Below are 27,505 nucleotides of genomic sequence, written 5' to 3'. Positions count from 1 at the left end.
GCTGTTGCTTTGAGGATCATGCGTCCATGCAGCTTTGAACCGGAAAGACTGATGTGCCTTTTCCCTCTCTCTAATAGAACTAACTCCTCTACTGACAGTTTCTCCCTTCCTCTGATCATTTATCATGGATTATTTTCAGTTTCTAGAACTAATGTCTTGAGATTGCATCTCAGTTCCTGGCAGTGCAGATAAGCACCCTGCTCCAGTCCGAGGCAGGAAACCTTTGCAGCATGTCAATCAAGGGCTGCCGTGGCTATGAGTTTGCCGATTGCTGTGGTCTTTTAGTTTTCAGTGGTAGCTGCTGTGAATGAATCAAAGCTTTTAAGAAACTCTTGGTTCACAGAGACCCCCTTAGAGATAATTTCTCTGCTGGGATGATCAGGCTCTAAGATAAGAGAGTGTTTACTGGGTATTCACTGAGTGTCTCCTGTCACATCTTCCTGTAGTCTGCTGGAGAACTCCATAAACTTCACAACAGTTAGTTCCCCTTACTTCGTTCTATACCTCCATGAGGAAACATATTAGTTAGAGCATCTCTGGTTGCTAGTGACATGAAATACTTCACCTGGTTTCATCTATTGTGGATAGAAGCTACTTGTTCTTTCCCAGCTGCCCAGACCCAAAATAACCACACAGAAACTGTATTAATTAAAATACTGCTTGGCCTATTAGTTTATGCATATTTCTAGCTAGCTCTTACATTTTAAATCAGTCTATTTCCATTCATCTGTGTATCGCCATGTGGTTGTGGCCTACCGATAATTAAGGTTCCATCCAGCATCCAGTGTCTATCTCCTGCAGTAGCTACGTGCCTTCTCTCTGACTCTACCTACTCTCTTCCTTCTATATGCTTGGAATTCCTGCCTTGCCCTATTCTGTGCTGCAATGATCCAAAGCAGCTTCTTTATTAACCAGTGATACTCACAGCATACAGAGGAGAATCCCACATCAATCTATAAAGAAATTTGTTGGCTTATTTATGTGATAATTGTCAACTTGATGGAATTTACGATTGTCTTGGAAATATATTTCTAGGTGTGTCCTTGGAGGTGAGTTTAACCTCCTCCAGTCACAAGGTTACGAACAGGGAGAGAAGAGAATGAAAGTCTGTTTTAGGAAGGAGTAAAATTTGCAGGCAGACTCCTGTGGTTGGTAAAGACAGGGTGGCAGGACCAGGTTATCATCTTGTTCAGGTTCACACGATAAGGGGAAGGCACTGCAGGGCAATTTTGCCCCTCTTTTTCTCCATCATTGTATGATCAGTTCATATTATTTTTTTCCAAATGGCTCCAAGACTTAGTCCAATGTAACACTGGGGAAGACAGTAGTTAAAGGATGTGTGAAATAAATAAATGTGGGTTATAATGGAAGCCTAGGACAGGAGTAACTACATAATTTCTGATTGGATTTGAGGCTTGCTTCATAGGTGGAAGTTCTATGCCTTGAGAAATTCTAATTCTGTAGGGACAATTGTCTCAACTATCTCAACTGTCCGATAGCCAAAGTAAGGTAACAAGCGTCTCTTTGGAATATGGTAAGGTAACAAAATCTACCTTACATCTGGGCCCCATCTTCTGGTGGCAGGCTACAAAAAAGGACAAGGAAGAAGAAAGCTGTTGCTTTTTGCCTGCTTCCTCTCATTCTTGCCAGCAAGTTCATCCATCCTTCTGGGGAGACATTCCTTCTCTGGTGTTATAACCTATTTCTTTAGGATTCCAACATAGGCTGAAGACCTGAATGTGGTGGTTTGAATGAGAATGATTTCACAGGCTCATTTCTTGAATATTTGATCCTTAGTTGGTGGAACTGTTTGGGAAGGATTAGGATATGTGATCTTGTTGGAGGAGGTATGCCACTGGGGGTGGGCTTTGAGGTTTCAAAAGACTTACACAATTCCTAGTTAGCTCTCTCTGCCTCCAACTTGCAGATCAAGATGTCAGCTCTCAGCTGTTCTCGCCACCAACTCTTTGCTCTGTTACCATGGACTCTAACCTTTTGAAACCATAAGTCCCAAATTAAATGCTTTCTTCTACCTGATGCTTTGGTCACAGTGTTTTATCACAGCAATAGAAAGAAGTGGTGTTGACTTCTTCATATCTGGACCCTGGGTTTCTAAACTGTCAACAAGGGGACTTTACCCACACAGTAGCTTGTCATGGCCCAATTGGCATCTGTTCTTCACTTAGTTAGATTTTCAAAGGTCTTGGGTGCGGCGTTCGACTTGACCAGCAAGAAAAAACGCCACACGTGGCTCTCTTTCCTAAGCTTTATTCAGGACCTTGAACAACTTCTGAGTATTGAACAATGGGATGGGAAAAGCCCACTCGCTGCTTGAATACCCCCTGGGTAGCCAACCCTAGCAAGCCACATGGGAAATGCGGATAGGGCTAAGTACGCAGAAGCAAGCCAGGTTACATATTTGGCCATAAATAAAGATGTTTAGGGTCAGAGAATGTCCACCGGTCAGGGGTGAAGAACGGAAGTCAGCGCCATTTTCAAGGCACAGAACAAAGCAGCTCTCTACACTTGGGTGTGAGAATAAAGGGGGCACTTGACTGGATTGTTGGGGGTAAGAAGTTTGTTAGAGGGTTTATTAGCTACATAGACAGAGAGACAGACAGGCAGGCAGACAAACTAGCCTAATATGGGCTTTGAGGAGAGTTCAGACCCCAGTGCCAGAGACAGACAGCATATAGTAGGGGCTCTAAAGAGGATCTGTGTCACATGGCATGGTTGTGACGCCCTTCCTATAGATCTCTGAGAAAGGTTCCAGAAGGGGTTTGTAGTGAGACTCACTGATTCCCCAGCATGTAGTAGGGAAGGGGTGGGGAGCGGGAATTGTGACCACCAACGTCCGTCCCTTAGATGTGTCTGAGCCAGCAAACTTACAAACTCACTTCCCCAAAGGAGAAACGCAGCCACCAGGAAGCCTGTTAGCTAGAGATGATGAACAGTGCTCTCAGGAGGGAGCCTGTTAGAAGAGGGGCGGCGGACATTGTGGACTGGGCAGCAATGTGCTCTGGATTCTACGGGGTTTCCCTTGTAGGAAACCACAGCTGAAACCCATGGTTGTCAGGGTGGGATGGGGTAGGGTATGGAGTGTTAGGGTGTTGAGGGTGAAGTTCTCTGCCCTTTAAACCCATCTGTGCCTCAAGGGAAGCTTAGCCTAGGCCTCCTAGTACCTGTGGCTACTTGTTTACCAGCCTCCTGGTAGGGGTGCTCGGAGGGACACACTAAGGATGCCGAAGATGTCTCCAGCTGGCTTCTTTCCAGGGCGGTTCACTGGCTCCTGTAGGATTTAGCTCTTTAGCTGCAGGAGGGAGAGAGGCAGGTGTGACTTCCTGCAATGCAAACTGGGCTGACCCCATTTCCTGGGGAGCACAGGGCTTAGGGCAGCTCTGCAGCCCGGGGTTGTCAGTGACAAGGGTCCTACACTTTTCTCTTTCTTATGAATTCCAAATGGTTTTTCAGGTCACATTCTGTGACTATCCTGGCAAGAGCAAAGATATTCTAAGGGGAGACATTTGTGCTTCTCGCTTTACTTATCACATTTTTGAGAGAGGGGACCCCAAGAAATTGGCATGTTTCCAGGAATCAAATTGAAGGAAGCCAAAAGCTGAAGTACTAGTACCAGCCGGAGGGGGAACTTGTCTCCCAGGAAGAGATTTCAAATAGTTCTTGACAACCTGCCAGACCGCCTTGCAGGAGAGACAGGAGCTGAGATAATGATGGGTCAGTGATGGGCAGGACCACGCCTTGACCAGGATTGCCTAATTATGCCTAGTTCTCTCACTGGTGTGACTGGGGGAGCATTAGACCTCCTAATCACTTCCCTTCCCTGTGTGACCATGTGGAACAAATCTCCTTTCTCTGTTTTCCACCCTTCCTTGCCTATTTAATTGACCTGTTAGGGCTTGCAGGACATTTTAGGGCTGCTAAGGCCCAGCCTCTGACTTTAACAGCTAGATGAACATAAGCAATGTTTTGGATTCATTAGCACATATCAGCAGAATAGGTTTTGGTACTGGCCCAGATTTTTATTATTATGAGGAAATACCCTAGGTAGGTTAACTTTTTTTTTGGAAAGATTATTTAGCTCACTGCTTTTTGAGAGTCAAAAGTACAGTGTCAGTATTTGTAGTTTAATTTTATTATTTTAACTCTTTGGGGTCCCACCACCCAGCTCCCAAATAAATGCGCAGAGACTTAATTTTACTTATAAATGCCGGGCCTTAACTTGTCTTATTTCCAGTTAGCTTTGCTAACTTAAATTATCCCGTTACTCTTTAACTATGTTCTGCTGCTGGTCTTTCTACCTTTCTTTAGGCTGTATATCTTTCTTCCCTTCTTACTCCCTGGCTAGCTGTGTGGCTGTCCCTGGCATCCTCCTCCCCTCTTTTTCTCACTCCTCACCCTTCTTTTGAACCTAGATTTCTCCCTTTATTTATGCTGTCTGCCTGTCAGCCCCACCTATCCCTCTTCTGCCTCACTATCAGCGGCATTCAACTCTTTCGTTGACCAATCAGGTGTTTTAGACAGGCAAAGTCACACAGCTTTACAGAGTTAAACAAATGTAACATAAAAGAACGCGATACATCTTTGCATCATTAAATAAATATTTCACAGCCTAATTGAATGTAACACATCTTAAACTCCTATTCCACAATCAGTACTAGCTTGGCTCCGATGAGCTCATGGTGACTGACAGTGGTGTGTGCATATGGTCAGAGAGAACACACCGTCAGTCGGGGCAGAGAGCAGTCAGAAGCTGTGTTTGTGACATCTCACACCTCTGACATCTCCATCATCCCATGGCCGTTGCTTTGCTCCCTTGGGAGGGTAGATCTTGCACTGTCCTAAGCACCTTCCATTCATCAGTGTATATAAAGTGTTGCCTTCAAGTGTCCCCACACGGGATCAGGTGCAGCATAGGAACCCTTAGGAGAAAGACCATGCCAGAACCACAGTGGCCTTTTTCACTTCCCTCCAGGGGATTACGTAAGGAAACGGAATCGCAGGCTTTTACCAGACTGTATGTTGCAGGGCTGTTATGTAGCAAGGGAAAAAGATTTAACTCAGTTTTTTTGGGGGGGCGGGGAGTTTCTATCTTGTGTGTTCTTAATAACTGGGCCCACATTTCTGAGATAATGAAATAAGCAGGTAGCCTGACTGGCATCATTTTGTGTTCTATATTTTCAGGGGCTCCTTAGGTGGATGCCCCCACTTTTCAGTTATAGTCATTCAGAGGAGATTCTGTGTGTTTGTGTCCACATGTGTTCATGTGGATGTGCATTTGTTTAGAGGCCAGCACAGGGTCTCTTCCTCAGGATCCATCTTCCTTGTTTTCTGAGACAGGGTTTTTATTGGCCTGAATCTCTCCGAGTAAGCAAAGGCTGGCTGGCAAACCAGCCTTGGGGAATCCCTGTCTCCATCTCCCCAGCACTGGGATTACCAGTATGTACCACCACACCAGACTTCTTTACCTGCCTACTGGGGTGTGAACTCAAGTAGGTATGCTTATGTGGCAAGGACAATATGGGCTGACGGATCTCCGCAGCTGCAGAGAATATTTTTAGTGGTGATATTGTCATTACAAGCAGTACAAAATACACACTAATAAATAAAACAAGAAGTCTTTTTATTTTAAAGTGCACTTTGAAAGAATATAGAGGTCATGTACATTAGCAGGGATTTCCAAACTTACCTGATGATTGTACTAATTTAACTTTTATTTATTTGCATGTGTAAAGTGTATATTTTCCCTTAGGACAAGGGGAAATACATTTGGGTGATAACACGCTGGTCAGAGAATGAACTAACTGAAAGAAATGCAAAGCAAAGTTTCTACCGTTCGAACATGAACCGTTTTGCTACATCCACGGCTGTCTCGCCAGTGTAGCAGAAATGCTGACTGGATGGGCAAATATTGCCGGAAGGATCAGGATCCGCACTTCTCGGAGTTGTGTCCTGGACTGTTCCTTGGCAACCAGTTGTGGTGTAATGCTACCTGAGTTGCCATTTGTACTGACTCGACCTGACTGTACTTGGTGCTATATGTCTGTCTTTTCCCTTATCTGTGTGTTCTTTGTGATCCTTGCATATTGCTAACAGATCAGACTATTCCAGGCAGTTGTGGATACAAACAAGACTGCTGAGGACATTTTTGAGTTTTGCGCCCCTATTCATTAAAGCCTTTAAAGAAATAGCCAGTTCTGGAAATAGGGAAGTCATCATTGAAATAATTCCTTAATGATGTGGAGCAAAAGGAGTTGCTCTTATCAGGAGAAACCTTAGAAGCCTTCTGTAGGAAAACAGCTGCAGCAACACTAGATGTTTGCCTGAGAATTACGTGCAGGAGGCCTATGCAGCCTTCATTATGGCCAGAATAAACCTAGGCTAATTACAACATCTGACCCTGAGAGTCGGGGAGGGAAGAAAGTTGAGATTTATGGTATGAAACCAGATTCAGACAAGTTTGAGATCATGTCTAAAATTTCCTAGCAGAAAGTTTTCCCAGGAAGATAGTGGCCTTCTTCTCTCACACCCCAAGATATTCTGAGCACAGGGTCACTTAGCCCTGCCAGCCGCCTGGTCCGACTGGGCGAAAGTCCTTGTGCCCAAGTCAAAGCATTTTCAAAGATTCTTTTTGTAAACTATTCTATGCTTTTTTTATGATCTGATGATGTATGCCTTTGCCAAGTTCTTTGTTTGTAATAATATAAAAACCTCACACTGAATAAGTAAAACACAGCAGCATTTTCAAAAATACATTGAAAATGGTCTGTCTGTCAATTCCTCCGCCGTATCCTGAAATCTTCCATCCTTCGCCCTGATTCCCTCACGGTCTGAGTGGCTCCCCTGAGCCGGTCCGTAGCACCGTTTCCTCTTTCTTGCAGCATGAGGAGCTTTGTCAAACAAGTGCGTAGTTCTGGAACTGTGTTTTCCAAAAGGGAGTGGCCAGAGATTATGGGGAGAAGAGAACCATGGGAGCTATTAGAGTGCTCATATAAGCTCTGCTGGGGCTGGGTGGGAGGGGAGGAAGAGCCACTGGCCAACCGGGCTTCTGTTGTGTGTTTGTTATGAAGACATGGACAAGCATTCCAACAATGTCAGACAGGGAACCATGATGAAGATTCCATCAAATCCTACCTGGGGAACCAATGAATTTATTGGTGTTACTTGCTAGAGTATGGGTGAGCACTCCTTACGGAGCAGGAATGACTCAGAAATCGCAGTCACTGAGAGCTTAGCCTAGCCTGAGTGATGATGGCTTATGAAGCTGGAAACCCGGCGCTCTCTGTACGACTCAACAGGCCAGGGAGCCATCTAGGTGGCTCCACCACCTCTTTCAAGGCAGCTTAGCTGGTCTGTCTCCATAGCTGTCTTTACTGCTTATTTTAGTTAGGAGGGGTCTTGTGCATCTGGTTAGTTTCAGAGACTTCCTGAGTCTTCTGAGTTGTTTGCTTTCTAAGTTATTTATTTTTTGAGTCTCTTTTCCCCTTTCCCTTATTTTTTCAGCCCTAACAAGCCTTTCTTTAGCACTTTCTACATCTTACTGAGGTTCAGAGGAAATTGCTATGTGACAGTTTTGCTGCAGGCCCTGCTACAGGTGAGGTCTTCCAGCCTGAGGACTCAGAGCCTCTCTATGCAACCTCTCCATGTTCACACCATTACCACCTCTTATTTGGAGTCAAGGTCTGGTTCTGAGTGGCTTGTCAGGTCTTGCTTGACCTAGGGATATAAATCTGTTTTCTGCCGCTGCCGCTAAGATTCATGGAAGCACCTACAAAGGTATCATGACTGAATGCAGAGGGGAGGAGAGGCTGAAACACGCTTCTGCAGAGATTCTAATGACGAATGGCCACACCATTGTCTCAGCAGCATACACAATGCGAGAGCACACGGGAAGGGTACAGGGAAGGAGGTTCTTGGTGGCATCTGTTCTCCTGTCTGCTGTTGGTAGACCAGATGGTAGACAGCCATGGAGCTGGAGGAAGTGAATATCTGTCATAGCTAACTTATGGCAGCACCTGGGGTGGATGTATTATTTATGGAGTCACAGAATCAAGTTCTACTATGCCATGGTGTACTGTTACAAAATCCCATTCTCCTCCCCAAACACTGTGTGGGTATACTCCATATGGCTATGAAGAGGAGATTTGTCATACCTTGGGTCGGTATTTATTTCTGGAGTAACTAGTTTTTGGCAACTCAACCTGGGAATTCATTTGACTCACTGAGAAGAGGTGTGAGGAAGCATCGGCTCCATTCAGACGTGGAACACGCACTGTTTCCTTACAGGTTCTCCTGGAGATACAAGCTCATGGAAGGAACTTACCTGTTCACTATATGTGGGCCAGTCTTGGGGTGTGGAAATGGACCAGTGCTATTTATTTTACTGGGTAATTGGAGTACTCACCTGATTTTACAGGACCTTTGCTTTATGAGAACATCTCAACCCATCTCTGTATGTGTGCACGTCAGTGTGTGTGTGTGTGTGTGTGTGTGTGTGTGTGTGTATGATCACCTTGGTTTTTGTGATGGAATCCCTTGGTGGGCTGGACTTTGCTGACATGGCTAGGGTAGCTGGCCAGTGAGCGCCAGGGGCATGCTTGTCTCTGGTTCCCCAGTGTTTAGATGATAAGTACGTACCACAATGTTTAGCTTAATAATTTGATAGTTTATTTACGAGTGTATATACTTGTGTTTATGTGTACTACATGTGTGGCCATACTCACAGAAACCTACATAGGATGTCAGATCCCCTGGAGCTAGACTAACAGGTGACTGTGAGCTGCTGTGTAAGTGTTAGGAACTCAACTCTTGCCCTCTGTAAGACCACTTAGTGCTCTTCCTGAGTTATCTCAGCAGCCAATGACTAGCTTTTTCAAGTGGTTTCAGGGAATTGAACTCGGAGCCTCATTCTTGTATGAATAGCAGCTTACTAACTGTCTTCCCAGATCCAGAAACATCAACAGAAACCTCTTTACTGAAAACTCACTGATGATGCTGAGAATGGACAAAGAAAATGTGGGCTGGATTTCCAAATAAGAATTGCTGATCTTTAAGATAATTGAGAAGGAAAGGTAATTAGAAATAATGGGGCTGTCTCTCCACCACTGTGCTAATGAACTTATTTTGGGATGCATTTTATACAACCGAGTTTTGGAAATAACTGGCTTGTGCTAACAAAAATGTATTTCACAATTATGCTAGAATCTAAACTTTCAGAAGGATGCATGGTGAAAAATACACAGTTTTTTCTCCAGCCAAGCGTTCCTGAGGTTTCTGTGATTACACACTTGCTGTTTATATGTCAAAAACTCCTGTGTAAATGAAAGAATCTGTGTCAGTTCATGAAAAACAATCACAAATAAGTGGCTGGAGGGACAACTCATGGGAAAGGCCTGTGCTTAGCATGTGAAAGACCCTGGGATCGATCCGATGTTCCTTGCCCCAAATCACTCCGAAGATCCTTCTATGACTTGCTTTTCCACTGGGCATTCTACTGTGAGGGCCTTACTGAATCTGCATAAAACCCAGCAATGTTCTCTACGATGACCACTGACCTTCCACTGTGTGAACAATTTTTCTGCCTTATTCTCTGATGAATAAAGTGTGTCCTGCATCTTGGCTTTTACTATTTCAAACAGTGCTGCAAACACTATTTTCACTAACGTGTTTGTGCACATGTACAGTTACAGCTGATGGATAAATTCATCCTCATTGGTACAATGCAAGCTTGTACCTATTGTGTAGCCATCACCTCCCGATGGAAACATCCCCTCCTGAAGGGAAGAGAAGAGTTTCTAAGATCCAAGAGCAAACAACTCAGAACTCTCAGGAAGCTCCTCTGCAGGGTTACAGCCGTGACGACTTCTGGGAAGAAGAGTCTCTGGGACTGGCTGAGCTGCCCAAAAGGAGCTCCAGGGAAGCAGCTTTCGTGAGCTGTCACCAATGCTACAATAGGTCATGCAGTCATGCAGTAGTCATGCAGCCGCCTTGAGTAACCCACAATGTTACCAATGCGATAATAGGTCATGCAGTCATGCAGTACTCATGCAGCCACCTTGAGTAACCCACAATGTTACCAATGCGATAATAGGTCATGCAGTCATGCAGTAGTCATGCAGTTGCCTTGAGTAACCCACAATGTTACCAATGCGATAATAGGTCATGCAGTCATGCAGTAGTCATGCAGTCGCCTTGAGTAACCCACAATCCTGTACGTAATCCCTTACTGGGAATGTTTATGGTATTCCAAGTAAACTCACAGGTTTGCTTAGTGAGCTCTAGATTTTTTTTTCCATTTGGTCAATTGTTGCTGCCCTGTCTAGAGTAAGTAAACACATGTTCATGTCTCCCAGGAGAAATCACAAGGGAGTTTTTCTTGATGTCCAGAAATGAGAATAATAGATCCTTTCTGCATCTTTCTGATACTTGAAAACTTCACGGGAGAAAACTATTCTTTTTTTATCTCTACAGTCACTCAGAGATATTAATTGAGCATCTGTGATGTGCCCTCCACTGTGTGTTAGGTTCCGGGAACAGAAGGAAGAAACACAAGTAAATGGCAAATGGGAAAACACTTTCCCAAAGGAGTTTAGGGTGCAGATTGGAGAAACAAACGTGAATTAAATATTCACATAAGGAAACGTAAAATCACAACCTTGGTGAGTTCTGTAAATGCATCATAGTTGATGAGCAGCTGAGATAGAGCCAATCAAGGATGGACTGGAACCAGGACATACTTCCTGTGGAAAAGGAGCATTCATTCAATCTGAAGTGTAAAGTGGATAATCACTAGCCAAGGAGGAGAGGCGGGAGAAAGGAGGTCCGCTACAGAAAGCCTGAAGAACAAAAAGGGTTGGTTGTCAGAGCAGCACTAATGCGGTGTCCTCAAAGAAAAGACACTAATGTGGAAACAGCAGGTGACATTCAGAACCCAGAAAGAGCAGCTTGCCTCACCAAAGCTTTAGGAGCCTTCACCAGGAAGACGTGAATGATGGCTACAGCTCCTTGTTGGAGGCAAGCTCACAGTTGACTCAGCCTACCACCTTCTCCTTGAAACAAGAGTGAGGAAAGGGGGCTGCATCCTATGTGTTTTTCCTCACTGTTCATCTGGAGGTTACAAAGGTGGGGAGGGGCTGGTGTCTTCTTTTGTCTGCTGTTTTCCTGGTCTGGCAGTACTGTTTAACAAGGAGGTTTGACAGATCATTTGGGGCATAGGCCTAGGTAGTAAAACCGACTGTCTTCCACAGCATGGGTTCTTCTTTGATGACTACAGTGGGAAAATGTGCAGGAGTAGGGAATGAAATATGCCCTTTGAACAACACAGAAGAGTGGACTTAGAAATTGGAGGAAGAGTCAGGGAAGCTGGGTTTCCCAGGGAAGCAGACAAGGAATCCCTTGCAGAAAGTGCCAAGAGGCACTTTGTATGTAGGGCATGTGTACGTGCATGTGTACATGCATGCAGAGGCAGGGGACATCCACAGGTGATGTTCCTCAAGTGCTGGTTCCCCCCCATTGTTTTTAAGATAGGGTCTTTCATTAGCCTGGAACCCTCCAAGAAGGCTAGACTGATTGACTGGTGAACTCTGGGTTCTGTCTCCACAGTGCTGGCATCACAGCCATGTACCTGGCTTTCTAAAATGTACATTCTGGGAGTGAACTTTATTGTGTGAATAGGTCGTCTGTTGATTGAGCTGTCTCCTAGACCAAGAGGTACTTGAGAAGCAAGAGTACCTCTGTTCAGGCTTGGTCCAGTAATACTGAGAAATTTCCATTTTCGAGCTTTCTGTGTCTCCAGTTACCCTCCTTCCCTAACTCCAAAAGGGAGGGTCAGCAAATGCACTGATTGCAGAAGGCTCTTTTCTGCACCTTCCTTCAGAGAGCTCACTCCAAGGCTCTGTTTTGCACCTTCCTCCAGAGAGCAAGCTCCAGCTCTCAAGGCAGCGAGCTGAAGGCTTTATATGTTTCCCAGTCACTTCTCCCTGTGTTGCGTTTGAAGCTGCCCTGCCTGGTATAGTACTTAACCCTTGGTTCTTCTGATGTCATATATGTGCACATATGCAGATTCCTTAAAACTATAGGGCAAATGTTTTAAAGACAAGCCATCTTGGAGAAATGTGCATTTTAACTAATATTTAAAAAGCACATAATAACCTTCTTGTTTGTGGTCTTGGAGAAAACCCATTCTCAAGTCACTGCCTTGACAGGGCTGTTGCTGGATTTTGTCTCTGTTTGGACTGGCTCAGCCTTTGTGATGCTGGGAAATTTGGTTGCCTGCCAGTTGTTTTTTTGTGAAGAGGTGAAAAATTCTTTAATGCTTTTCTTAGAAGAATAGTGTGTTAGAATTGCTATCTAACTGATGACCGCAAAAAGAGCTGTCAAAAATTTTCAAGCTATTTGAAGTGGTCCAATGATTTCATTTGTTTTTTTAGTCTTTTCAGACCTTTGAAATGCATGCACATTTGTGCTATGAATATTTATAATTATTACAATAGGGTCATCTTCTTTAATAAAGAGAAGAAGAAAACACTTGCACATTTACACCTCAAAGTCTTTTGTTTTTAAATAAAGCTTTACTGGAACACAGCCATGCCTGTCAATGGACATGTTTCCTATGGCATTTATTCATTCTTTATTTTTAAGAGATGTATTCTAAGTCTGTTATTTAGGCTGACCTTGACTTTCTGGACTCCAGCCATCTTCTTGCTGCAGTACTCCCCATCCCCCGGAGCTGGGATTACAGGCGTTTGCCAATGCACCAGGCTTTGTCTGGTTCTTTATGATAAATATTTCCTAACTCTTGTTTCAACTCAATTTTCTCTAAGACCTTTCTATCAGTGTCTGGATTGACACCATTTTCTTCCCCTTCAGCACAGCATGGATGAATTATAGGCTTACTCTGCAAGAAGGCTTTGGTGGCTGCCACCTTCTTGCTATTGTACATGGTGTTAGAACAGAGGATTCTAAATATGACTTTGTACACATATGCAAGGAGTTCAAAAGTTGGATACTTAGAAGGGAAGCTGCTGTGTAAAAAGATTGTCAGCCAAAGGTTTAGATAAAATACTCTCTCCAAAGAAGCTGTACTTATGTAGCCGTTTGGCATTCAGGGATAAATGTACCAACTTGTCTGAATAAAAACCACCACCACCACCAGCAACAGCAGCAACAGCAGCAGCAGCAACAGCAGCAACAACACAGAACTCTTAGGAACGGAAAGATGGCTTAGGGGTAAAGAATGGTTGCTGTTGCTTCAGAGGGCCTAGATTTGGTTCCCAACTTCCACATTAGTTGGTTTTCAACTGCCTATAACTCCAGTTCCAGGTGATCTGATACTTTTTTATATCCTCTGAGGACACCTAAACTCAAATTCCCATGTACACACGCAACAGCAACAATAGTAATTTTAACAACAACAAATAATAATAAAATAAGTAAAATTTTAAAAACTCAGAATTCTCAATAACCAGATTTCTAGCATCTTCTATAAATATGTCCCTCAACCCCTAATGCTCAGAGAAAGGAGACACAAAGCATATGAGAACTTAACTTTATAACATCTGGATGCCAAAGTGGTACACATGTCACAGAACTTAGAGAATGGAGACCTGATATGTTTTCACTACTACACCACTGCCACCTCTTACCCTATTCCATGTATGTATGTATGTGTGTATGTATGTATGTATGTGTGTGTGTGTGTGTGTGTGTGTGCGTAGAGATGGATAGATGTTTTAGAAACAAGTTTGCTCTCTAGATAGCCTGGCTGCCCTGGACTCACCATGTAGGCCAGGATGGCCTCTTCCCTGTAAGGTGGAGAACTGCTTCATGGAAAAAAAGACTTCATCTGGTCTGGAAGAATCAGGATACTTAGTCAAAGTGAGGCCACCCTGGGAGATGACTTAGGCAGACTCTGTTTTCCCTGCTCAGTGAAAGGCAAGTTTCATCTTTTTTAGAAAATAGTTTATTATATGGGAATGGGAAGTGTGTGTGTGTGTGTGTGTGTGTGTGTGTGTGTGCATCATGATTGTGCATTGCCTATGGAGGCCAGTAAAGGGAGACAGATCCTGTGGAACTGGAGTCAGCAGATGGTTGTGCATTGCTGTGAGTATACTGGGAAGCAAACCTGGTCCATTGGAGGAGAAGCCAGGGCTGCTAACCAGTGTTAACCACATCTCCAGGCCCAAGTTCAATTTCTTAGATGATGTAAGCTACCAAATACTTCTCATCAAAATAAAGGTTGGAGAGGAAACTGAAAACAAAACAAAAAATAAACAAAACAACAATGAACAAGAAAGAAAAACAACAGCAACAACAAAATATGGGCTGGTATGTGGCTGGAGACATGCTATGGATGTGGGCTGGTGTGTGGATGGACATGCTATGGATGTAAGCTGGTGTGTGGCTGGATATGTTAGGGATGTGGGTTGGTGTGTGGCTGGACATGCTATGGATGTGGACTGGTGTGTGGCTGGAGACATGCTATGGATGTGAGCTGGTGTGTGGCTGAAGACATGCTGTGGATGTGGGTTGGTGTGTGATTGGACATGCTATGGATGTGGGCTGGTCTGTGGCTGGAGACATGCTATGGATGTGCTAGATATTGCTAAATATTGGTGGGATATTTCATGATCACAGAGAGGAAAGGTCACAGCAGTAAAGAAAAGTCAATTCTTAGCAGATCTCCTCACCCATAAGGTACTTGTCCCATCAAACAATCAGGAACAATCTCATCGCCCCGAGTTGAACAAAATGTAGAGGAGAAGAGGGAAGATAGTGTTAAGAAAAAAACATTAACATTTGCTAAAGCACAAATAGGGCTAGGGAGATGACTCTCTATAAAACATTGAGTTAATTCTTCAGAACCCATGTTAAAAAGTTGGGTGTGGTGGCATAGGCTTGGCATTCCACTGCTGGGGAGGCAGAGGTTTTCCCTGGGACTGGAAAGTCTACTTGGTTAGTTCCAGGGCAGGGAGAGACTTTGTCTATAAAGAAGGTGATCATTCACCAACCCAGATACAAACCTTTGATCTAGCATGGTGACCTGGCTGAATGATATGTTGGTACAATAATGGCTCAAATGGTATGGGGGCAACCAATTACCACATGATTTGCTACACGGACTTAAGGTCCACTTCATGAGATGAAATTATGCCTGACACTTCTCAGGTGGCCAAGAACTGAGACTAATACACATAGACCTACGGAAAATCAAACATTATTCTTCCTCTGAATGAACACACAATAAACTGACTTCCAGTAACTTTCTGCTGTATCTATAGATCAGGGAGGCTCCCTCCTATAGAAGATGGAAACTAATACAGAGATCCACAACTGGGCAATGTATGGTGAGTGAGAGACTAAATGGAATGTCCTAAGTAGATTTCTTCATCAGATCCCTTCTTTAGGGTTCTGGGAACTATAAGGATGAGGAAATTGAAAGATTGTAAGAGCCAAAGGGAATGGGAACTGTGTCTTCCAGATACAAAATGACACATAGGCACGCACAGGTGACAGCCTGCATAAGACATGCATAGCTCCAGACCAGACAAGGTTCTTGCATTAAGTTGGGGAAGCAGACGTGAGTTCCCATTATTAACCAGGAAGCTATTTCCAAAGGATAACCACACACAGAGGAAAAGTTAGTGTTCCCCAGGGAGTTCCACTGGGCACCATACTTAGGAGCAAGTCCCATACCCAGCAGTAGATGGTCACCATGAAATGAACTCAAAGAAATTTTTGGATTTTTTTAAAAATTTTTGTCTCATTTTACATTATTTGTGTTTTATTTTTTAAAAAACTCTTACTGTTCTTTTGCTTATATATTATGGATTCTAGTTTTGTGTTTTTCATTTGTATCCCTTGTGTGTTTGAGTGTGTGTGTATGTGTGTTCCTTCTTTGTCTCTTTTTCTTTTTTGTTTGTTAGTTTGATCATTTTGATTTATTCTTTTTTGCCCGTTGGGTCTTATTAAGAGAGAGAAAGAAGGCATAGAGTTGGAAGGAGAAGGGAAGGGAGTGGGGGAAAATCTGAGAGGAGATGAGGGAAAGAAGTCGTACTCAGAATATACTGTATGAGAAAAAAATTGTTTTCAATAAAAATTTAAAAATGTAGTTTCCACCTGCAGAATGACACCTGAGTGTTTCTCTGACTTCCACATGCATCCATACTCATGTACATACACAGAAACAGACAGACAGACAGGCACACATGCACATGCACACACACACACACACACACACACACACACACACACACACAGATGTGGTGGGGGAGGGTGGAGGGAGAAAGAGACCTGTATTCAGGACTACCACTGCAGTAGGGGAACCTGGGCTCAGCTCTAAGTAGAAAGTGCAAAATGTGTAACTGAGTTCTGGATAAGAAACAAGATCTGAGTGAGTGATGTGAAATGACTACGACAACAGAGTAGATGCAGTGCATTCTGGGTAACTGGGTTATTGCTTTGGGTAGGCCAGGTGACCAGCCATCTCTAGGAGATTTCTGGAGGATAGAGAACCAAATCACATATGCAGTGCCAACGGTTACTGGTTAGGGATTTTAGAGCTTCCAGACTCATGGCTAGTGAATGTACACATGGTCCTTGGGGTATATTATTTACAGAGCACCAGAGGGGAGAGAGGAAGGTCATCTTCCAATGCCTTTTGCTGAGGTGAGATCTGAGCAGATGAAGAAGCAGCCAACCTCTATGCTAGGCAGTGGGAGGGGCTGCAGTTGAGTATCCTGACACAGAAGGTCATGTGTAAGAACCACAGATACAACATAATCATCCAACCTAGATGAACAGTAGGATTTAGCTACCTGGGCTACAGGTGTTCAGTGTTCTCTGCAGAGGAAGAACCCTTAGGCTGTCCAGGGACCATAATTGTTGTGAGGAGACTGCTTTTTCATTTCCCAGCTGCTCAGGGGCTCAGACCAAAATGATCATGCAGAAACTGTATTATTTAAATCACTGCTTGGCTCATTAGCTCTAACTTCTTATTGGCTAACTCTTACATCTAAATTTAACCCATCTCCATTAATCTGTGCATCACCACAAGATTGTAACCTACCAGCAAAGTTTCAGCATGTCTGTCTCCAGTGGTGGCTCCATGGCTTCTCTCTGACTCTGCTGTTCTTTCTCCCAGCATTCAGTTTAGTTTTTCCTGTCTAGCTAAGTTCTGCCCTGCTATAGGTCCAAAGCAGTTTCTTTATTAACAATGGTATTCACAGCATACAGAGGGGAATCCCACATCACCTTCCCTTTTCTGTTTAAATAAAAAGGAAGGGTTTTAACTTTAACATAGTAAAATTGCATATAACAAAACAGGTATCAAGCAATAATTACAGTTACAATATTTATATCTCCTTTATCTTTTAACTATAACTATAAATTCTTCAACTCAATCAAAAACTCCAGAAAGATATGATATTGCCTAAGTAAGCAATTAGTTCAATGTAAACAACTTCCAAAACTCTTGAAATGACAGAGACATCTCACTGCCTGGATAATTACCCAAAGTTCTTCTGTACCATTGGGGCATCCATCTTTAGCCTATAGGTCCATAGTGTCCAACAAACTTTTTCATGAAACAGGAAATTTCAAAGGCAGTTCTCCCTATATTGGCAGTTTGTCAGTAACTTTCTTCTTTGTTCTGCAGACTGTCTGGCAGACTCTTTCATGAAGGAGGAACCCTGAAGGATCGTCTCACCATTAGGCAAGTTCAGCAGTTATTTCTCTGTGGGTCCTCCATGTCCAGTTCAACAAACAGCCCAGGCAAGAACAGTTTTTGCCCCAATGGCTAATCAACTCCTTGAGGAGCCTCTTCAATGCCCATCTTCCTCTTGAAGTAAATTGGTGCCACCAGGAGCAAATGTGTCTCACTTTCATGAAAAGTCCTAAGTTATCAAAACATTTTAAATGCTATATTCTGAAGGTCTTTGAAAGATTTGAAGAATCCCTATCCATCTGAAATATATCTCTGCACATCTGGAAAACCTAACTAACATGACTACAAGCTTGATTATTACAGAGGATTATCTATAAACTTATATTTCTTAATTATACATTACATTTTTAATGAGCTGCAAAAACACAATACCTTAATCAAGAGCAGATACATACACACACACACACACACACACACACACACAATAACAAAATTGACCTTAAATTTGTATCAATAGACCAAGATTCATACCAATGAAAATCTCTATAGCATATCCCCCTTTGAATGTAAAGAAACATTTATAAACAATATTTGGGAATTTGGGCATAGTTCTCTAGATTGCTTCCTGCTGATTGGGGCTCTGTTAATGAGGTCTTTCATGGTGTATCCTGTGTGCTAGGTTCATCTCATTCAGCAGTTGAGCAAAGTAAATTTTTGAGGGTGTTCACGACAACCTTTCAGTGGCTCTTGGTCTATCAAACCACATTAGGCTGGAATGAATCCACAGGTTCTCATCCTCTGTGGAAACAAAAGAAGAACCTCTTTTCCAAAGCAACATAACTTTAGACCAATATTTTGAATTTAAGAAACCTTCAAAATATATATGTTGGCTTAGCTTAGCAGTCCCCAGAATCAAATGACTCTCTGAAGTCAAAACATTCAAAGAAAACATAATAATATACATAATCCAGACTCTCTGTGTATAGTCTTATTTATTTTATGACTGTCTACACTTTTGTCTCTTTAAAGACTTTGTTTAATTTTTTATAAACCATTTACTTCTTTTTATAATTCTCTATACATCCTCTACTATTGTGAGGAAACTAACCTTCCAATAGAATTAACCTTCAGCCCACTCCCATTCTGGATGGTATATTCAGTCATTTCTGACAAATGTGTGTGTGTACAGATGTGTATATGTGTGTTCAGGTGTGTAAGTGTATGTACAGGTGTGTATGTGCGTGTGTGTACAGGTGTGTGTGTTCAGGTATGTGTGTGTATGTGTGTACAGGTGTGTATGTACATGTGCTTATGTCTGTATAGAGGCCAAATGTTGATGTCAGTTGTCTTCCTCAGTCGGTCTTCATTTCCTGGTTCTGAGATAGGGTCCCTGTCTGTGTGGAGCTTACTGATCTGCTAGGTTGGATGGCCAGAGAGCCCCAGAAACCTTTCTGTCTCTGCCTCCCGAGTTCTAGCATTACAATTTGTGCAACTGTGCCTGGATTTTTGAAACATGGGTCCTGAGGGAGTCTGCCTCACTGTGTTCAAGATGGAGGTGGGCAGCTGGGGAAACAGCTTCCCTTGTTTCAGAACCAGTTAAGGATCGGCTGAGAGCTGTCCTAGTACCACCTGGGTATAGTATCACACACGTTCTGAATGTTGCATTCAAACACCCATGTCTGAGGAACAGTGGTAGCCACGGTCAGAAATACCTCAATAAAGTTGAGTTGTGCCCTGTAGGCATCCACAGATGTACCCACTGAGAGCCTTCTCCTTTAAAGATGTACCAGGTCTATGCTGTACACATCTTCAGTGGCTGCCACGTGTCTCCAGAAACAGACGTGTGATGGGTGGTTTCTTGATGGTTTGACTCCCAGCTTGAAAAGCTCAATTTGATTGTTAAGACGTGAATACTTGTCACCAATTGTCCTCCACCAGCTGAATGCTCCATCAGTGAATCTCCCCTTGTCAAACCTTCAGCAAGTTGTTCAGAAGGAAATCTGGTTTCCTTTGCTCACTCTCGGGAATTCTCCAGGGGTGAACACAGGGTTCTGGGGGGAGGGCTGGATTCAGTTAGACATGTTATAGGCTAGACGTTAGAGGAATGTGAGACATAATTTTGACATTTTAAGCACTGATAACATTTAAAATCAAGGCAGGAGAATGACTTTCATTACTTATCCATGTCTCCTCCTACCCTTCTGTCCTCCACCTGCTACCAGCTGTTAAACAGTTGAGAAAATGGTAAATGAATACGATTACAAGCAACTATGAGTTTTTCTTTTTAAAGAGACAGATGGAACCAAGGTTTCTATTTTGAGAGGCTTTTGAATTTAGGTTATGTCTACACAATGTCATAATATTACAGGGGGGTCATATGTTTCATTTAGCGCCACTGAGATTTCCCTGGAGAGTGACCTGGAAGCCGTGGTCAGTGGGCTGTGTCAGGACAAGTTCATCAACAGGTTACTAGTAAGCACAGCTTAAAATTAATAGTCTCATTGCTTCAAATCTTCAATTTTTTTACACATATTTGTGTGTGGTGCGTATGAATGTATGCATGTGGTCAGAGCTGCATGTATATGCGTGGAGGCCAGAGGTTGATGTCAGGGTCTTTCCTAGTCCCATTTTCCCTATGTACTGAGCTCAGAGCATAACAATTACACTAGTCTGTCTAGTCAGCTGGCTTGAGGGATCAATCCCCTGTCTCTCCCTCCAATGTGGCTAAGATTAGAGGTAAGCCGCCATAGCTGTCCAGTGTTTAACTGAGTTCTGGGGATCTTAACCCAACTCGGATCCTTATGACTGGCTCAGATTTTGTGTTGTGCTTTTAAAATTCAGAGATGAAAATGGCCTGGTTTAGGCCCTCATTGAGTGAACTGTGCATGCAATGGGTTGGGGGCAGACTTTGTGGGTTTGGCTTAATTCAATGGTTCTTTTAAGTCCCTTTATATTTTCTCTAACCTGAGAAAACTTGGGGAGGGGTTATTAAGCACAAGAATGAATCATTATGAGCTGTTTTCAGTGTGTGGTGCTTTAGTTAGACTTAGGGCTCCTCCGAGAGTCTCAGCCAAGCTGAAATTCCGAGGCCCTGTCTTTCTGAGTGGGCAGCTGGTACCTGCCAGCCTGGGCGCTGCAGCTTATCTTGGGGTTAAAGGTTGTGTCTGTGTGACTGAGCCTGTATATCAGGAGCGGAAGGAAGTCTCAAGCCCCAGGGTACACATTAGATAAGGCTCTGCATCCTGAACCAAGACAATCTGGAGTCTGTGGAAGGGACTGTACTAGATCCTGGGGAGTAAAGGACATGGAAAGTTTTAACCAAGAGTATGAAAAGCATTGTTTTGTGCCAAATAGGCATGTTAATTCATTTTCCCAGTTTCGAAGGATTTTAAAATAAAACACCTCACTTTCTGAATTCTCTAGAATTTATTACAAAATGAGGATATTGCTTGTCACATTAACTAGCTCCTGGCATTAAACTGAAAATACTGTGTAACATGAAGGGCCTGCTTTGTTGGGATTTCTGTCTTGCCCAGTTCCCACAGCCAGAAAGTCCCAAAGAAAATCACACAGAGGTCTTCATAAGCTATAAACTGAATGGGCCATTATCTCCAGCTTCGTATTAGCTCTTATAATGTATATTAACTCATTATCCTTATCTATATTAGCCATGTGGCTCAGTACCTTTTTCAGCAGGGCAGGTCACATCCTGCTTCCTCTGTGATTTGGGCAGGACTGTTAAGTGAGCCTACTGTTTCCCAGAATTCTCCTATTCTTCTTGCCCCACCTCTACTTCCTGTCTGGTTGTCTTACCTATACATCCTGCCTGGCTAATGGCCAATCAGCATTTATTTAAAACACAATTGACAGAATATAGAATTGTCCTACACTAATACTGGACAATCAACAGCTTTGAGATAATACAGTTTAATCCAATAAGTAAGACATTTGGGACTGGCAACTTGTGGCACTTGGTATGAACTCCTACAGGTGAACTGTACTCCTATGATCCCTAAGGGGACTTGGAGGTAGTGCTGTCTCTTGGGGTCATAGACCAGGAGTTACTTTTCCCTGGATGACCTGATAGGATATGGGTTTCTGCCTCAGTATGCTGGAAAGAGCTCCCAAAGCCTGAGTGCCCAACCTGGTCTCAGAGTTTGGTGTTGCCAGCCTGGGACACGCACTAGGATCTTCTGCCTTGGGAGTTTTAATCTGTGCATGAATTCTCTACTGAGAGACATGTTATATAAGTACAGGAAAACATCTAACTGAACATGTGATATGTGCATGTGTATGTGAGTTTATGTATGTGTGTGTATGTGGTGGTGATGGTAGTGTGTGTGTGTGTGTATGTGTGTGTGTGTATGGGTGTGATGGTGATGGTAGTGTATTGTGTGTGTGTATTTGTATGGGTGTGGTGGTGATGGTAGTGTGTGTGTGTATGGGTGTGATGGTGATGGTAGTGTATTGTGTGTGTGTATTTGTATGGGTGTGGTGGTGATGGTAGTGTGTGTGTGTGTGTGTGTGTATGGGTGTGGTGGTGATGGTAGTGGGGAGTGTGGGGGTGGTGGTGGTGGTGGCATATGTGTGTCGGGGGAGGGGTGTGGTGGTGGTGGCATGCGTGTAGGTCAGAGGAGAGTCTTACTCAGATGCCATCTATCTGTTTTGAGATAGGGTCTCTCACTAACCTGGAACTCACCCAGGAATCTAGACTGGTGAGCCAGTGAGTCCCAGGGAGATTTGTTTCTTATTGCTCAGAACTAGGATTATAAGCATTCTCCACAATACCAAGCTTGTGTGTGTGTGTGTGAGTGTGTGTGCATGTGTGTGCGCGTGTGTGTGTGTGTGTGTGTGTGTGTGTGTGTGTGTGTGTAGACATGTGCATGCCACGCTGCACTTGCAGGTTCGGGAATAACCTCAGATAACCTTCTACTTCCAGGGTTTCTCTTGTTGCATAGACCAGGACATATACCATGTTACCTGACTTATGAATTTCTGGGGATTCTCCTGGTTCCACCTCCCATCTAATAGCTGGGGTGCTGGGGTTATAGACTATTGCTATTGTGTACAGCTTGGCCCAAATTCATCCTCTTGTGCTTGTTTGGTAAGTGTTTTATTTACTAAATAACATCCTAAACCAGCAGAGCTTTTTATTGCTTTTTTTTTCTAGAAATGGTTTCTGAGAATTGAAGTCAGGTCTTCATGCTTGTAAGGCGAGTTCTTAATGGACTGAACCATCTCCCTAGTCCAATATCCTATTACTTAAGCAGTCCTTAGGAACCAGCAAACTTCTGAGCACTTTGTAATAGAAAAAGATACATGGAGGTGAGTCACAAAGCAACAGCTTAGGAAAGTGAGTCGTGGCAGCCCATGGCCAGTGCCCTGGGCTGGGGCCAGGCAGCATCTCTGTACAGGACTGCTTACCCCATGTTAGCGGTGGTGCTAATGGTGTTTGTCATGGGGCTCTTGGGAAATTATACTGTTTTTCACTTAACAGCTCTTTCTCCACTGCAAGGATTTTTCACCCCAAACCCAAATAAATAACACAAAGTGGTATTTTGTCATCATAGTTGCAGGCAGGAATACAGCAGTTGACACGGAGAATACCGTGTGGAGATATTTAAATCTGTGCTGTTATGAATGAACCTACTGCTGTGTGCATGTTCATGCCATGTGCGATGACAAAGGTAGATTCTCTGCATCTCTGCGGAGTCCATGTGTTACTTCCTTATGTTTTAAAGACCCCTCCTCCATTCAACCTGAGAGTCTTCTTATAGATGCATCTCCCACAGCAAGAGCTCCTAGTTTCTAAAACTCAAGGAAAGAATGGTTTGTATGATTGTGTGTGTATGTATGTTTGTATGTTCATTTGTGTACATGAAGATGTGTATGTGTGTGTGCGTGTATTTGTGCGTGCGTGTCAATAAAGAGGCCAGAGGACAGACAACCTTGGGCATTGTTCCTTAGGGCCATTTACCTTATTTAGGAGATAGAATCTCTTATTTTTCTTTTTGGTCAGAAACTCAGCAAGGGGGATGGGCTAGCTGACCAGTGAGCCTGAGAGGCCACTTCTCTTTGCCTGCTCAGTGCTGTGATTACAAGTGTGGGCCATCACACCCAGCTTTCTTTCTTTTTTGTTTTTAAACAGGAGTTTGTGGGATCCAACTCAGGTCCTTATGCTTGCAAGGTAAAGCTTTAACAACTAAGCTATCACCCCAGCTCTAGGCTCTGTGTGTGTGAACATGTATGTGCACATACATGTCACAGAACATATGGAGGTCAGAGAACAACTTATGTGAGTTAGTTTTCTCCTTTTACCATGTGGGATTGAACTCATATTATCAGTCTTGTTGGTAAGCATTGTGCTAACCCTGCTTTTCTGTGTTTTATTTGGAGTATATTCCTAGACACCGTCCACCCACTCTGCTGTCTTCTGCAGGCTGCAGACTCCTAGCCTCCTCCACTGCTCACACCATGCATGACTTCACTTCCTCCTGTCACTGCCTGAATTTCATGGTCAATCTCTACTTATCGATTTATTTTCAAGTTGTTTATCACTTAAACTTATTTCCAGGGTTCAATGGATATAATTTTCCTACTTGTAAGTATTGAAAAATATTCTGTTAAAACACTGAAAATGTTTTTCATTTTGATGGTATTTTATTTATTAGGGGTTTCAGGAATAAATGAGATAGTTAAGTAACACACACACACACACACAGAGGGAGAGAGAGAGAGAGAGAGAGAGAGAGAGAGAGAGAGATTGACAAGCTATAAAGAGAGGCAAAATTTGACTAAGTTCACAGTTTCTCAAGAATTCTCCAACAGAGTAAGTAAAAAGGAGAATCTAAAAATGGTCAAAGTGCAAAGAAGTGTCAGTGAGTGCTCAGCCACAAGTGGGACATCTCTGTGGCATGCCCTTATCCGGGGCTCAGGGGACATCTGTGTGGCACCACCTCATCCAGGGCTCAGGGGACATATGTGTAGCACCCCCTTATCCAGGGCTCAGGGGGACATCTGTGTAGCACACTCTCATCTGGGGCTCAGGGGACATCTGTGCAGCGCACCCTCATCCGGGGCTCAGGGGACATCTGTATAGCACACCCTTATCCGGGGCTTAGGGGACATCTGTGTGGCACCCCCTCATCCAGGGCTCAGGGGACATCTGTGTGGCACCACCTCATCCAGGGCTCAGGGGACATCTGTGTGGCATGCCCTCCTCCAAGGCACAGGGGACATCTGAACGGCATGCCTGCAACCAAGGCTCAGGGGCCGTTATGAGAGAAGGCAGAAAAGATGGTAAAACTAAATAGCAGGAGGGGCAGCGGGAAGCCACATCTCCTGGCAGCTGATGCTCATGAGCTCATAGCAGCTGTGAAGGCAGTCAACATTCTGTCGTGGAGGAGACTTGAGCCCCAACCCTTATAAAAAGCTAAGGACAGTTTGTTGCTTCTAGGGGGGGTAAACATTTCCTTTTAGGGGTAAGGTCCTTTGACAAACCGTGCTGTGGTGGATGTCCCCATACCTGTGAGTACTAGCATGTGAGTAGCATGTGCTAGCATGTGAGTAGCACAAATTAGCAAAAATAGGAGAGATCTTGAGGGTGGACTGGAGGACAGTGGAGATGGGAATATGAGGGATTGAAGGGCTTGGGGGTGAATGGAGGAGGGAGTACTGAAGGAGATGACTGGAAGTGGGGGCATTTTGTGGTTAGGTAATAAGGCAAACTCCCTGGAAGCTATAAGGATGACCCCAGAGAAGACTTCTAACAATAATGGATACTCAGCCTGTACTGGTCATTTCCTGTGATGAGGCAGGACCTCCACTGGAGGAACTGACACTCCACCCCAGCCACGTAACCTTTGACCTACAGTCTGTCCTACTTATGGGAAGTCCAGGGCGGGGGGGGCAGGGATGTGAGAGTGGCAATGTAATGAAGCCTAACAATATTCTACTACACTTATAAGTTGGTGACTACCCTGATTGTCATCAGAGAGCCTTCATCTAGCACCTGATGGAAACAGATGCAGACACTCACAGGCAAACATTAGGCTGAGCGTTGGAAATCCTGTGGAAGAGTGGAGGAAAGACTGTCAAAGCCACTGAGGCCAAGGACATCACAAGAAAACCCACAGAAATAACTAACCTGAGCTCATAGGTGCTCACAGGATCAGGACTGAAAATCGGGGAGCATGCAAGGGTTAGTTTGTCTCGATTTCATTTTAATCCAAGTTTACATGGTCTCTGCCTTTGGGCTTATGGTAGTACTGTGGCAGGATCATGTGGAAGAGAAGGTAAGTTCACTTTTGGTGACCAGAAAGCAAAGGAAGGGAGAGAGAAAAGTCTGGGAATATCCTTTCCAAAGCTACACCTCTGACATCACATCCTCCACAACCCCAGCCATCTGCTTCTGTGATCCCAGTGGTGGTGCAGCAGGCCAGCAGCCCCGGTGTCTGGGGTATTCCCAGGGGTGAACATTGGACACGCATCAGCAGAGAAAGTGAAGACTCAGAGGAAGCAGAAACAGGCATCTCTTGAAGGAGAAACACCCCTGTTGGGACGCTGGGGTCTCCAGAGCTGGCTGACTGTCCAGTGAACTCTGAGCTGATCTCTTCTTGGTCCCCTTGGCTCTCACCTCTTTTGATCCTCTCTTTCCTTTCTCGGTCCTCCACCCTCATCCCATCACTTCATCTCTTTAGTTGGATGGTGTTGAGTCTGGGGCGGGGGGATCCAAGCTCATGAACTGGTGACCCTGCTGAAAAGTGGGCATGCTGTCCCTCTTTGTAGTCCAGCTACTGCAGGGCTGCCTTCTCTTTCCCTCCTGCCTCTTCTGTGACTGCCTGTTCTCTGCTAACACCTCACAGTTCACCTCCTCTCAGTAGCGCCATAGTCTGGTGACCTGAAGGATGCTCATCACCACTACAGGAGAGAGCTTTTTTTGGAGAGTAGGGTCTGGGACTTGTGAGAGCAGAGATAGGACCGTGTTTCCTGCTGGTGCTATGGCAGAGGCAAACCAGGAGCTCGTCCAGAAAGTGCCCTTCAGCTCCAGGGTCATTGCCCATCTGCATTTCGTGAAGGATCCTCAAGGACAGGTTTGCCAGGGGAACTGGTTCATGGGAGGAAAATAAAGATGAGGTATTTAGTGTTGGTCTTAGTTTAACTTCCTGTTGTGATGCAACACTCTGACAAGTTTCCAACTCCAGCTCACAGTCAGTCATCGTGGAGAAGTCAGGGTGCCAGGACTCTGGAACAGGTGGTCACATCACATCCACAGCTAAGAGCAGGAAGCAAAGCAGAAACACTTGCAGCGTGTGCTCTCTTCTGTCATTCGGTCCAGGATCCCGCCCATCAAATGCTGTGTCTTGGGGTTTCTGCTGATGTCAAGAGATATCAGGACCATGGCAACTCTTATAAAGGAAAACATTTAGCTGAGGTGATGATCTAAAGTTTCAGAGGTTTAGTCCATCATCATTATGGTAGGAACATGGTGGCATGCAGGTAGACATGACACTGGCTGCATCTTGATCAGAAGGCAACAGGAAGTAGAATGAGACACCAGACAGTATTTTGAGCATATATGAGATCTCAAAGCCCACCTCCACAATGATGTACTTCCTCCAACAAGACCATACCTACTCCAACAAGTCCACACCTCCTAATATTGCCACTCCCTATGAGATTATGGGGGCCATTTATATTCAAACTACTACATGGTGCTACCAACATCTAGAGTGGGTACTGTCACTTCAATTTACTCAAAAAAGAAAATCTTTTGTAGGCATGCTCACTGTCCAACCTTGTCTGGACAGTTCCTCACTGAGACACTCT

General features: G+C 44.0%; 1 protein-coding gene across 1 annotated transcript in view; it reads right to left on the bottom strand.

Moving 5' to 3' along the window:
• The window catches only part of LOC148117935 (uncharacterized), a 74,722-nt gene extending 48,367 nt beyond the window's left edge, over positions 1-26,355 (bottom strand). Inside the window, exon 1 of the mRNA XM_087901759.1 lies at positions 26,061-26,355. Coding sequence (XP_087757885.1) covers positions 26,061-26,355 — 295 coding nt within the window. The remainder of the gene's footprint in view (positions 1-26,060) is intronic.
• Between the last annotated feature and the right edge of the window lie 1,150 nt (positions 26,356-27,505).

This window comes from Myodes glareolus, chromosome 25, assembly GCF_982192425.1.
Source record: "Myodes glareolus chromosome 25, mMyoGla1.1, whole genome shotgun sequence".
Lineage (NCBI taxonomy): Eukaryota > Metazoa > Chordata > Mammalia > Rodentia > Cricetidae > Myodes > Myodes glareolus.
This window is presented reverse-complemented; position numbering and strand designations above follow the sequence as displayed.